General features: G+C 31.4%; 1 protein-coding gene across 1 annotated transcript; it reads right to left on the reverse strand.

The window, feature by feature from the left end:
* Window positions 1-102: 102 nt before the first annotated feature.
* On the reverse strand, window positions 103-8,858 carry LOC145802549 (cell wall / vacuolar inhibitor of fructosidase 1-like). Its single transcript, XM_082895276.1, has 2 exons — window positions 8,803-8,858; window positions 103-517 (listed from the first exon to the last, which is right to left on the reverse strand). The coding sequence occupies exons 1-2, from the start codon at window positions 8,856-8,858 to the stop codon at window positions 103-105; spliced, it is 471 nt and encodes a 156-aa protein (XP_082751402.1).
* Between the last annotated feature and the right edge of the window lie 4,882 nt (window positions 8,859-13,740).

Genomic DNA, 13,740 nt, shown 5'->3' on the forward strand with positions numbered 1-13,740 from the left:
TTTTAATGTAAAATTGCAAAAGCAATCAGCTAATTTGCTAAAGAAGACAACGAAGCACTAAAACTTGACCATGAACATATAGAGAAAAGCGTAGACAAATAATCAACCCAGTATAGAAATAATGCCAAAGGCCACCATAGAGAGGTCACGGACAGCATGGTTCTGATTGGTGACCGGTGATCCGCTCGCCCACTGCTGTTCACACAGGTTGGCATCGTCCCTAACATTAGTTGCACCTTGTTTTGATCCTCCATTGTCATTGGAATCCAATGCAATGATTGCTCCTGGTAGTTCAATTGACACAGCTTTGTTGTATCCTTCAATACAAGTTCCTAAGAATTCGTACTCTATACGATCATGGGTTTGATTAAACAGTTTTCCCACAATCTGTAATGTTTGATTAGCTTTAACCAGGACTTGTTGAAGACTGATGCGAGCAAGCCCTTTGACATCTGCTTTCAAACTCCGAGGATCTGATTCTAGAGATGCGACACAGAGGTTGAAGTTATTGGTGCGCCTGCACGTTTGGCGAATCAAATTAATGTTTTTCAGTGAAGTTGAAGTAGAGGATTGGGTTGATGCTATAAGGATGGCATGAAGGAAAAAAAGACAGAACAATCTTTGAGAGATCCACATTGCCATTTTGTGTAGAGAAATGATATGTTTGTTGATGATATTATCTGGTCTATTTTCTTAGTATTTATAGATACAAAATGTGAGACCTTTCATATTCATAAAGAGTTATGATAGGGATTCCAAATAATCTTGGGGTCCATAGCATTTTCCATTTGATAATTCATTTGGAGTTTTTAGCATTTTTGTAATATTTCTTTGTAATTTGTGAATGTCGAATGTACTTGAATGAATTTGAATGATTTATGAATGAAACCGTAAATGGCCTTGAATGATTTGTGAATCTATACTATATATTAAGCAAAAGAGAGTTTTTAACCCTCAAGGCCTGTGGGAGTTTCAATATCACAATTTGAATTTTCTAAATTTTTTATTTAAAAAAAAAAAAAAACTCAGCATTTATTGATTTGGTCAAAATGTCCTAATCAGCATTTATTAACTTTTTTCAATGCACATGTTTTTCCACATGCCTGCATTTATTGATTTGGTCAAAATCCCCTGATCAGCATTTTAAATCCCCTCATACAAATAATTATAGATACAATCCGTGTATAGTTACTGCAGCACTCTTTTCAACTTCTCTCATACACTATGGTTAGTGATAAGATTGTTAAATTATTTTTATAAAAAATCTTTAAAAACATAATTTATATATTAAAAAAAATCTAAAATAAATATAAATATTTATAATTATCCCGTGCATAGCACGGGTGATAGGCTAGTTTACATAAATGAAATTGAATGATTTATGGATGTGCCTAAGATGGCTTTTGAATGGTTTGTTTGTGAAGGCATATATTGTAGGAAAAATACTAGGAATACTTACTAACACATTCATAAGTTGTTGGGGGTCTTATATCTCGTTTGGCAATATCATTTTTAGTTTAAAAGTCAAAAAAATCACTAACAAAATCAAAAAGTCAATAACTTATAAAAAGTCAAAATTTTCTTTTTCTCTCTATTTTTTGCACATCTTTTCGTAAAAAATCAACAAGTTATCCCAAGCATACTAGTTTTTTTTTTTTACATCATATTTTAGTCAAAAATAACTAAAAAAACTTGTTCCCAAACAAGACCATGGGTTAATCTTATCAAAATATGCGAGTGTGGTGGTAAAATTGTTAATAAATGTGTTAATATCGCTACCATTGTTGATATTGTAAATAGATTTAAATGTTCAAATCTCTTCCATGCAACTTGGGTTCATATTGAATTCTAGAGTTATTTATCAGATCCATCCCAATTTTAAATAGATTTTCCGAGTTATTTAAACTTATTTCTCACACTCAAGTTGTTTTTTGAAATAGTATTATTAAAAACAAGCACTGTTTGATTTGATTTTCATAAACTATTTTCTGGATTTTTTTTAAATAAAATATAAAATAATTTGATAAAAATAAACACCAAAAAGATAATTTTATATTTGAAGAAATTATTTCTAGTCTTCATCTTCAAAAGATAAAATTATATGAAAATGATTTTTTTTATCATATTAATTAATTTATTTTTTTAAAAAAAATTGAAAACAAGTTCTAAAATTCAAATCAAATAGAGCCACTACTGTGAACTTCAGACATGATAGCAAAGAAATGGAAAATAAGATCAAAATAACTCATTTATTTTCAATATAACTTGGGTTTGGTAAAAGACTCATAATTCTAACTACACCTCTTAAAAGTGATAAAAAAAATCCAAACCAAAAAAATCAGTCATACTAAGAACATGAAAGGTATTGAGAGAGAGAGAGAGAGAGAGAGAGAGAGAGGGAAAAGGAAAAAATAAGCTAATTCCTAAATTCGTCTCCCAAAACCAACCCAGAGTGCAGCAGCCAAAACAAAATCGAATAAACAGAGACAACATTCATCCCTAATGAACAAGTAAATATTCTATTGAAATGGAACAAGTAAATATTCTATTGAAATGTAATACATTTTGACAAATTGACATGAGATTTACAACCCTTTAATATTTCCTCACAAATCGCTGACCTCCCAGCTCCTATAATCTTTGTATTTCCCCGAAAAAAACTTTAAAACATGCGTCAACTATACTACCAAACAATCTGTAAACCAAGAGTAAAACATGAATGCAATGATAATTCCACCTCATCATGCACACATGGTATCACAGCTGTATTGAATTTTTTTGGAGGAAAGAAAAACCCCAAAAGCAAGTGTCACAAAACAAAACAACCCCTATACATAAAATGGCCATTACAAGAGTCTATGAGTCTATCCCCCAGCAGTTGGGTACTCAGGATTTGCATTAGTGATCAAGCACTCAACATTGGGTGGCAGATAGTTCGAGTACCCTGGAGCTGTCTTGCAATTTAATATACCTTTGTAGTATATAAATTGGTATAATTTAGTTTAAGCTTGCTTCTTCAATTTTTTGGCCCAATAAAGGGATCAAACTAATTAGTTAAATGTTGAATGTGCTCTGTTGAAAAATGATTTTAGATATTAATTTTTTATTTTAAAAATTCAATAATACTGAATTCACAACCAATGTTGTTCATATTTGTCATTCAATTCATACCAATAAGGACTTCAAACACCCATTTATTAACATGGATATAATCACTCGACAATGCTACGTAGCTCAAATTTTGTGGCTCAAAAGTGGCTCAAATTTGAGCCACAAAATTTGAGTTACGAGACATTTTCCTATAATCACTACTGATTTTCTAGCACTAAATTTCACTCATTATCAAACTGTTCAAAACTGTTTAAATGTTTTTTTTTTTTTTTCCTTTCATCAAATGGCCCCTCAATTATTAAAACATTCAAAAAATTTAACCTAAAATTGCAAACGCGATATTCTAATATTGGATTTGATTAGGAGATTTGGGACGAGATTTAGAAAGAAAAATAGAAAAGGTGAGTAAAACTAAGTGAAATATAAGTATATTTATTCACATTTCACATTTCACATACATTTTCCAAATCCATCCTTAAATCTTTTAACCAAACAAAGCATAAAAAGATTTGCTAAAGAAGACAATTAAGGCCTCGTTTGGGAAGTGGCTATTTTAGTAGGCTATTTGGCTTTTTGGCTATTTTAGTAGGCTATTTTAGTTTTTGTGTTTGGGAAGATGAGATGGATTTTATTTGAGTTGTTATATTAAAAAATGTGTTGAAATGATGTTTGAAATTAAAAGACAAATTTATCCTTAAAAAAATATTTTTTTAAATTGCTATCAAGGGGTAAAATTGTAAAATGTTCATTGATGGAACAATATTTCTAGCTTGCCGGCTGTGCAGTCCCTTTTTTTTTTTTTTTTGTTTTTTTTGAAAAAGCTTGCAAAAGTGTCTTTTTGGCTAAAAAAAATTTTTAGGCTATAATAGCCTCTTTAGGCACTTCCCAAACAGCGCCTAAGCACTAAAACTTGACCATGAACATATAGAGAAAAAGTGTAGACAAATCAACCCAGTGTAGAAATAATGCCAAAGGTGACCATAGAGAGATCACGCACAGCAATGGTTCTGATTGGTGACCGGTGATCCGCTTCCAAACAGCTGTTCACACACGTTGGCATCGTCCCTAACATCGGACGCACCTTGTTTTGCTCCTCCATAGTTGTTGGAATCCATTGCACTGATTGCTCCTGGTAGTTCCCGTGTCACAGCTTTGTTGTATTCTTCAATACATATTCGTAAGAATTCAAGCAACAAACGGTCACTGGTTTGATTAAACAGTTTTCCCACATTGTCTGTAATGTTTGATTAGCCTTAGCCAGCACTTGTTGAAGACTGATGCGAGCGAGCCCTTCCACGTCTGCATTCGAACTCCGAGGATCTGAGACTAGAGATGCGATGCGACACAGAGGTTGAAGTTATTGGTGCGCCTGCACGTCTGGCGAATCAAATTACTGTCTTTTTGTGAAGTTGAAGCAGAGGATTGGGTTGATGATGCTAGAAGGATGGCATGAAGGAAAAAAAGATAGAACAACCATTGAGAGATCCATATTGCCATTTACTGTAGAGAAAATGCTATTTAATGATATTACTTGGTCTATTTTCTTAATATTAATAGATACAAAATGTGATACTTTGGCCCGTTTGAAAACATAATACTTTAGTAATTTTTTAATTTTTTGACTAAAATATGAGATAAAAAAAAATTTAGTATGTTCAAAATGATTTTTTGATTTTTTATGAAAATATATGCAAAAAGTAAAGAGAAAATAGAATTTTTGACTTTTTGATATAAGTTATAATTTTTTTAATAACTTTTTGATTTTTAAACTAAAATTGTTGCATGCCAAACGTTGTCTTTGTATCTTCATAAATGATGGGGTGGATTTGAATGGCCGAAGCATAATTTTTTTATTTTTTTTATTTATTTATTTTGGGATAAATTATATACACTCCTAAAATTTAGTTATATTATAAATTATCACCTGTAATTCTAGAAATTACATTATACTTTTTAACATTTCTAATTCATAACAAATTGGTCTTTTTATTAATAAATTACCAAGTTAATTAATAGGTTTTAATAATATTCAAATTTTATTTCAATTAATAATTCAAATAATTTTCTTATTGTATAGGTGAACAGTTAGAAATTTTATTTTTTTTAATTAATTCTGTTAAATAAAAAATTCTGACAGAAACGTATTTGTAAATTTTCAAATAACATAAGACAATTCGTATTTTAAATAAATTTCAAAATATATATTTGCAATTTTTTTATTTATTTATTTTTTTGAGATTTGTAAATGGATTTGAATGATTTGCGAATGGAACCATAATAGATAGCTTTCAATGATTTGTGAATGTACATAAACGACTTCGATTGATTTATGGATTTACTATGTGTGTAGATTACAACAATGTTAATGATTTGAATGTACATAAATAGCTTTTTATGTTTGGCTTTCTTTGCGTAATTTTTTTAGTAATTTTTTAATTTTTTTGATTAAAATGTGATGTAAAAAAATTAATATGTTTGAAATAATTTTTAAATTTTTTACAAAAAGATATGCAAAAAGTAGAAAGAAAATGAAATCTTTGACTTTTTGGTATAAATTGTTGGTTTTTTGATTTTTTTAGTGACTTTTGGCTTTTTGGGTAAAAAAGCCATTTGCCAAACGAGGCCTTATTGCGTGGGTTAATTTTTTGTTTGGGGCTAAAAAATCTCGTTTCTGATAGGTTTGTTGACTTTTTTTGCTTTTGTGATAGAAAAAATGAAATGATTATAGTTGGATGTGACATTTTGTTTTATTGGGTTAAAAATTTATTTTGTTTTATTATAGCTATTTTAGCCAAAAATTCTAATTTTAACTTATGCCAACGAGGGCAATTTTTGGTCTTTTGACTTATTTAGGTAGATAATCAACAAAATAAATGTAATTGTTCAATTTTAAATAGGTTTATATGTTTAGTCCTTTGTGTTGTTGAGGTAGATAATCTACAAAATAATCAAATTATTCAATATATGATTTTTTTTTATAAAAAAAAATGAACTGTTGAGTTTCAAATTATACTGGTCATTTATTTTTCTAAAAACCAAACATTATTAAATTAGCTTGGTACAATTATCGGATTAATATAAAAATGGATTGAATTATTAAAGTGAGACTAATGTTAGGCCCATCAATATGGACAACATCGTCAAATTGAGATTTGGACGCAAAAGAGTCTTTCAGTTGTGAATGTGGATCTCATGTATATTAGGTCTTACACTTATATGAGTTAATATTTAGTAATTCATTATGTTTGGATTGGGTGATTTGGAGAGGAAAAAAAAAAGAAATTGAGAGATATGTATTTCTCTTATTTATTTGAATAACTTAAGTGTAGAGAAATGAGAAAAAATGAAGAGAAATGGAGATAAACTCATTTCTCTTATAACCTTCATTTTCAATCTTCCCAAAAGTGGAGAAATTGGATGAGAAAAGAAACCAATATTTTCATAATACCAATTTTGTCCCTGTAAAAATAAAAGAAATAAAATGATTGAAAATATAAAAGGTTATTTTTGTAATATAATATAAAATAATTTCTTTTCTTTTCTCTTATGAAATCTAACCAAACAAGTAAGAGAGAAATCATAATCATTTCTTTTCTTTTATTTCTTACTTATCTAAACAAGAAGAAGAGAAATCACAATCATTTTTTTTTTTCTTTTCTCTTCTCTTATAACTTAAGTAATCATTTCATTTCATTTCTTTTCTCTCCTACATGTACTAATTAGTGTACTAACTAGTATACCAACACTAATTATGATATTATTATTGATTCCACTCATAATACAAATTACAAAAATCAAAAATCTCTTAGATTATGTGACATCATCAATTGGTACACTAATTGGTACATATAACATTATTCTTATTTAAATGGATTTGAATGTAACCATAAACGGCTTTTAATGATTTGTGAAAATGGAATTGAATGATTTATGCATGTACGGAAGATGGCTTTTGACATGGGATAAGCTCCCATTGATGCTTTTATCTTTTCATACCTTTCTATACCTTTTTTGTAGGTCTCAATTCGAACTCGCATCGATAATTTGAACCGTTTATTTCGTAAGTTTCATAATAAATGTCATTTATGCAAAAAATGAATTTCATCGAAAAATTATAAACACAAAAACAAAAAACATTTTGTTTTATAAAATAGATAGTTTAAATTTACAATAAAATTTGTCGTTCATTTTATAAAATAAAATATGATTTTTTCCTAAGTTTATAATTTTTTTGATGAAACTCATTTTTTATATGGATGATCTTTATTACAAAACTTACAAGGTTTCAAGAATATTTAGTTACAGCTAAGATTATATATAATAAGAGTTTACAAACTTAGGTTATAAAGATGATATGGTTAATTAAGGTTAATAATTTATTATACTGATTAATATCATTATATTATTACATTATATATATTATAAATATAATATATGTTGAAGCGGTCGGTTTCGGTTTAGTTTGGTGCACAAGATGCTTGAACCAGTACCGAATCGAAAACCGAAAAAAATCAAATTTAAAAAGCGCACAGACCGATTCTTGTTAAAAAATAGACTAAATCCTCATTTGGAAACAGGCTTTTTTAGTAACTTTTTGACTTTTTAGCTAAAATATGATGTAAAAAAAACTAGTATGTTTGAGATGTCTTTTTGATTTTTTACGAAAGATGTGCAAAAAAGTAGGGAGAAAAATGAATCTTTGACTTTTTGGCATAGGTTGTTGGCTTTTTGATTTTTTTAATGACTTTTTGATTTTTTTGGCTAAAAATGCCACTTGCCAAATGAGGCCTAAATAAAGTCGGTTTGGTCCGGTTCAATCAGTTTGGTTTGTTTTTTCGATTTTTCTTACATTCCTAATTAGGACCCACGTTTTTTTTACAAGTATGATGTGTGTAAGGATAACATGCTACAAAATCTTTTTTTGGGCAGATTCTAAATTGTGGGCTAACTACGCGAAGTTTGGTAATGTGTTGATATTTGACTCAACTTACCGAACCAATGCCTACAAGAAACCTTTTGTCATATTGGCCGGTGTGAGTAACCATTTCATGACCACCATATTTGCATGTGTTTGCTAGCTAATGAGACAATCGATACATACACATGGGTTTTGTAAACAATGATGGAGGCGATGGACAATAAAGCACCCACTACAACAAAATGCACTTTTGGCGACTGAAAAGAATTTAGTCACTAAAAGTTAACCTTTTGGTGACCAAAAAATGTATTAGTCAGTGTTCTTTTAGGCTGTAGCTACTAAATTTTTTTAGTTAACATATATTACTTATTGGCGACTAAAAAAAAAATTTAGTAGCTGAATATGCCACTTTTTGGCAACTAAAAAAATATTAGTCGGCGTAAGTCTTCATTTTAGGCTATTAAATTCTATTTTAGTCGTATAGTAATTATTATTGGTGACCAAAGGCCCCTTAGTCTCCAAAAACAGACATATTTGCCGTTATTGTTTGGCTACCAGGAAATTAGTCGGCCAATGTTCACTTTTGGCGACTAATACTTTGGTCGCCATTAACATTTGCCACTATTTTCTGACAAATTCCTAGTTTTGTTGCTAAAGGTATAATGAAATTTTAGAGGGAAATGAATAAATATTGGTGTCTGTTTATGTTTACACATTCGGTTGTTCTCTCTCACACATAGATTCTGTTAGCACCAAACCTCACCCAACCTCACCTCATCGCAAACCACTGTCGCTTGCCACCACTACCGCTCACCACCGCCACTGCCATTGCCGCAAATCATGACCACCGCCGAATCTTGACAGTTTCTCTCTCACTCTTGGTCTGTCTCTCTCTTACTCTCGGTCTGTCTTTCTGTTTCTCTGTTTCTCGGTTTGTCAACCTTGGTCTCTCTCTCTCTGTCCCCGTTTCTCTAATTCCCCCTTTCTGAATCTTGCTCAAGGTTTTTATGATGCCTTCAATTTAATTTTGTGTTGATTTTTCAAAATGGGTTTGGTTGAAGTGGTTTGATTTCTAAAGTTTTATGGTTTGATGTCCAAAACGAGTTTGATTTTAGTGGTTTCATACATTTTCCCCTCTTTTTCTTTTCTCTCTCATTGGTTTCAAAGCCCTAACCCATTCATTGTGTATGTATTTGCATGTATATTTGGTCCCTAATTGTGTATTCAAAGCCCTAATCTGTTGTGTTGACAAACCTATTTCAATGTGATGCATCTATATTTCCAAAAAAATATTGTTAAGGGCACTAAATTGTTTTCGACTTAGGAAGATTGAAAAGGCAATAAGAAAAGCGTACTAAAAAATTTGAAAGGGCCATATAATTTATCGGGTTTTGTTTTTTACATTTATGCGTTTAGTTGGTGTTACAGTCATGCCTGCTTTGGGAGATTTTGAAAGTATTCTGTCTATTATCATGCTCGTTTGTTTTTATCCTTTGAGCTTGTTTTAATTGCTTCATTGTGGAATTCAACACTAGTGGTGAGAAAGTAGGCGTTATAATGTACAGGATCCATTTGGAGGGTTTCCTTATTAGTGTTCGGGAGGTAGGGAAAAAAATGATAAAACATATTTTGTTTTCCCATGTGTTGGATAGGTTATGTTATATTGCTGTTCTGGTAGTGGAATAGAGTCTGGGAATGTGCAAAATGTTCATAATTAGTAGTTTTGTTTTGTCAAATTGGGTTGATCTCTACCACAAAATGATGTTATCAGTGTTGTAATTGTTTTTGTTGTCCCATGTTTTGTGTTAAATTTTGATATTTGTGGCTTGAATTTGTTACCACTGCATATTGCTTAATTATTCTTTTTGAATTGATACAACCAGAACTTCTTGATTTTGCTTTCAATTCTATGAAATACTGCACGCTATTCTATATTTGTTTTAACTGGAACTTTTTTTCTCTAGAAGTTTTTGCAACTTTTTATACTACTAATTTAGACATTATTACCGACCATAGGTTTATAGATAAGAGGTCTGATATTTTAGAAAGTTTTCATTTCTATGTAAACAACAACTTTAAGTATCCTTCACTTATTATTTTGCGTTGAGACTATTCCTCAATAAATAATGTTCTTTAGCTTCAAAAGGAATATCTTTGCTCTCCAAATTTTATTTACGGTTTAATTAGGCCAATCTTTTGCTTGCTATGTGTGCTTTTCTAGCTTTTCTCATTTATCAAATACAATTCACTTAGTCGATAAATGATAACTATATTGGTCTTCTTGAGATTTTCTTGAAAATCTCTGTAATTGCCCACCCAAGCCTCTTTGTCAACACTCTATTGCCTAGCTAACTAGGTAATACCAACAAGAAGTCAATACTAAATTGAATAGACGCCTATGTAATTAGGATTTTAAAATTTGCTTGTTTCGCTCAAATGGTGTTATTTTATAGCATAAATAGAAAAATATTTGGATTTATGTATAGTTGCTGCCAATAATGTTGTAAACACTTCAATTTTGTTTTTGAAAATGAAAACTTATTTAGTATATTATTTTCGTTTTCTTTAAAGTGGAATCAATTTAAAAAATTTCAAAAATTTTGCAACAAAAAGAAATATGAGCATGTTTTTAAAACAAGTTTTCATTCCCTCCTCCCTCCCTTACCACCCCCAACAACCACCCCCCAAATGGCCACCACCTACAGCCACTGGAAATCATCGGTGACCCTCCGAACATTGTAGAATTACTTCATCTTGGATGGATGAAGTTAGGATTTCCAATCATTAGGTGGATTATAGCAATCATGCTTCTCAAATCTTTTGGCCTTTGCTGTCCTTTATTCCTCTTCCCTTTTGGTGGTGGTGACTGTATATGAAGCTTTTCCATGGAAAGGGGAGAGAACTGTAATGATACTAATGCTATGGTTTTATTGGTGATATATACTTAAAATTTAGCACTACTTTGGAAGAGAATGAAAGGTTGTAGTGGCAGCTTTGCTAGAGTAATTACCTTTTTTTGTTTTAAAAATGACATTAATTGTTAGAGCTCGTTTGGGAAAGCGATTTTGGCTAAAATAGTCATATAAAACAAAATAGGCTATTTTAGCCAAATAGGACAAAATGTCACATCCGATCCATAATCATTTCATTTTTTCTCTCACAAAAGTCAAAAAAGCCAAAAAGTTATTCCAAATGAGGCTTTTTAGCCACAAGCTAAAAAAGCCAAAAAGCCAACCCATATCCCAAACAAGCTCTTAAGTGGTTTAAACCAAGCTAAACCGTGTCATTTATTTGATTAATGAATAACATGGTGTACGAGAAAAAACAACTGACCAATAAAATTTGGTCACTTATAGGTATAGCTTTGAAATTTCAAACTATTCAAAGTTATAAATCCATGTGTGTCGGTGTTTTATGAAAAAAGGCAAGTTTGGGAAGACTAAATAAGTGCACTTTTTGTCTTTTTAGACTAAAAAATTGAGATTGAAAATATGGATGTTTGGGTTAACTTTTTGACTTTTTATGGAAAAATGTGTAATAAAAAATTGTAAAAATTGGTTTGTAGAGGAAAATTTGAATTGGGAGTTGTGCAGCCGTAATTGTTGACTTTTGGTGAATAGTGTTAACTTTTTAACTTTTTGAGTAACTTTTTGGCTTTTTGGCTTATTTGGGACTTCCCAAACTTAGCCTTTTCATAATTCACCTGTAGTTTAGGCTTAGTCAATCATGCAAAGTTAGATGGTGGTCCCATAAGTAGTTACATAGTTACTAGAAATATTACAAACTTCATGACCAAGCAATTAATAAAGGAAAGTACATGAAGTTAGTTGTTTGTCCATGTTACTTGATATTATATACTAGTCTACAATCAAAAAGTATATGACAAAAAACAAGACATATAAAATGGCAAAAACTACAGATGCTACTTAGTTATCCATAGTAAAGTTCTTAAGTTCTTTTCATAGTGGAAGCTAATCCCTTGTGGGAACTTTTGTCTAAGAATTTACTTTTTGATGGTTGTTAGGGATATGTTATACTAGTGAGATTTTTCCCTATATTATGTGGTCATGGGATACCAAAGCAATGCTTAATAAGTCTGAGAACTTAGAATTTGGATCCAAATTTGTACTCACAATTTGGGTGTGTGGTGAAGATTGAAAGAGTATATTCATTTTATTATGTTGTTGATTCTATGTTCACTAATAGGTTCAGTTTTGAGTTCAGGAGAAGCTTATAAAATTCCTGAATAGGACAAATAGGAACTTCTACTATCGACATATGTTGCATATTGTGGACTTTCCATTATTGCATAATTTTCTATGTGTTGTCCATTTCCATGTTCGTATTTGCTTGCTTTGTAGGGTTTGATAGATGGACAAAGTTGGATGATGATAAAAGATAGGTTGAAAAGTAAATAGTATCAACAAGGTGTTCAGTTATTTATTGACTCTGCTACGAAGAATTTAGGCCCACAGTCGATTGCTTGAATGGTACAAAATTTAGTCGACAAGTTATATGGTTGCACTTGATTCGAAGAGGAATCGCGTGTTCTTATAGAACTTGGGTGCACCATGGGGAACATGTTTCGATGCATCATGATCAACCTAGTGTGTCAAATGATGATGGTCGAAGAGATGGAGCTGTAAATTTTGATAGTCACGATAACTTGGGCGAATTGCCTATTATGTTGGAACATATTTACATGAGTGGTCTCATAGATGATCATATCGACGAAGACCCTAATAGCTCAGAGAAGGAAAATTTATTGAAGTTCATTAAGTTGTTCGGTGATGCTCAACGCAAAGTCTACCCGGAGTGTGAAAAGTTCTCCGTGTTGTCCTTTGTTATTAAGATGCTACACGTGAAGGTGTACAATAAATGGAACAACAAATCTTTCGATGTGGTTATGCAAGTTTTCAAAGACATCCTACCAAAGCGTAATGAAACTGTTCCATGGACCCTTTATGAAGCAAAAAAGTTCTTACGTGAATTAGGTTTGGGATACGCGCCCATTCATGCATGCAAGAATGGTTGTATTTTATTTTGGATGGGCAACACACAACTGGAGAATTGCCCTACATGTAATGAGTCTAGATACAAGTTCAACGATGAGAGTGGTAAAAAGATTCCTTACAAAATATTGAGGTACTTTCCTTCGACGCCAAGGTTGAAGAGTTTGTACATGTCGAAAAAAACAGTTGCAGATATGAGATGGCACAAAGAGAAGCTTGTGAATGATGGAATATTAAGGCATCCAGCTGGTGGTGAGGCATGAAAGGACTTTGATAGGCAACATCTTATGTTTTCTGTGGATCCTCGAAATGTAAGGCTAGGGTTTTCCATAGATGGTTTCAATCTGTTTGGAAGTATGAGCACATCGTACAGCATGTGGCCTGTAATCTTAATGCCTTACAATCTTCTCCCGTGGAAGTGCATGAAAGAGCCATTTATCATGATGTCATTGCTTATTCCCAAACCATCAGCACTTGGAAGAGGCATCAATGTTTACTAGCAACCATTATTAGAGGAGTTAAAGAATTTGTGGGAGCATGGTGTGCAAACATACGATGCCTCAACCGGTGAAATCTTTAGAATGCATGAAGCAGTCATGTAGACCATCAATGACTTCCCTGCATATAGTAACATGTCTGGTTAGAGTACATAAGTTTACTTGGCTTGCCCTAATTGCAACATAGATGCATCATCTTAGC

The sequence above is a fragment of the Camellia sinensis genome, chromosome 11, assembly GCF_055761805.1.
Source record: "Camellia sinensis isolate YWXY chromosome 11, ASM5576180v1, whole genome shotgun sequence".
NCBI lineage: Eukaryota > Viridiplantae > Streptophyta > Magnoliopsida > Ericales > Theaceae > Camellia > Camellia sinensis.

Coding starts and splice junctions, on each gene's coding strand:
- LOC145802549 (XM_082895276.1), bottom strand. CDS start 8,858: ATGGCAGTGGCGGTGGTGAGCGGTAGTGGTGGCAAGCGACAGTGGTTT. Junction 518..8,802: donor CGACAGTGGTTTGCGATGAG/GTGAGGTTGGGT, acceptor CCAAACGTGCAG/GCGCACCAATAACTTCAACC.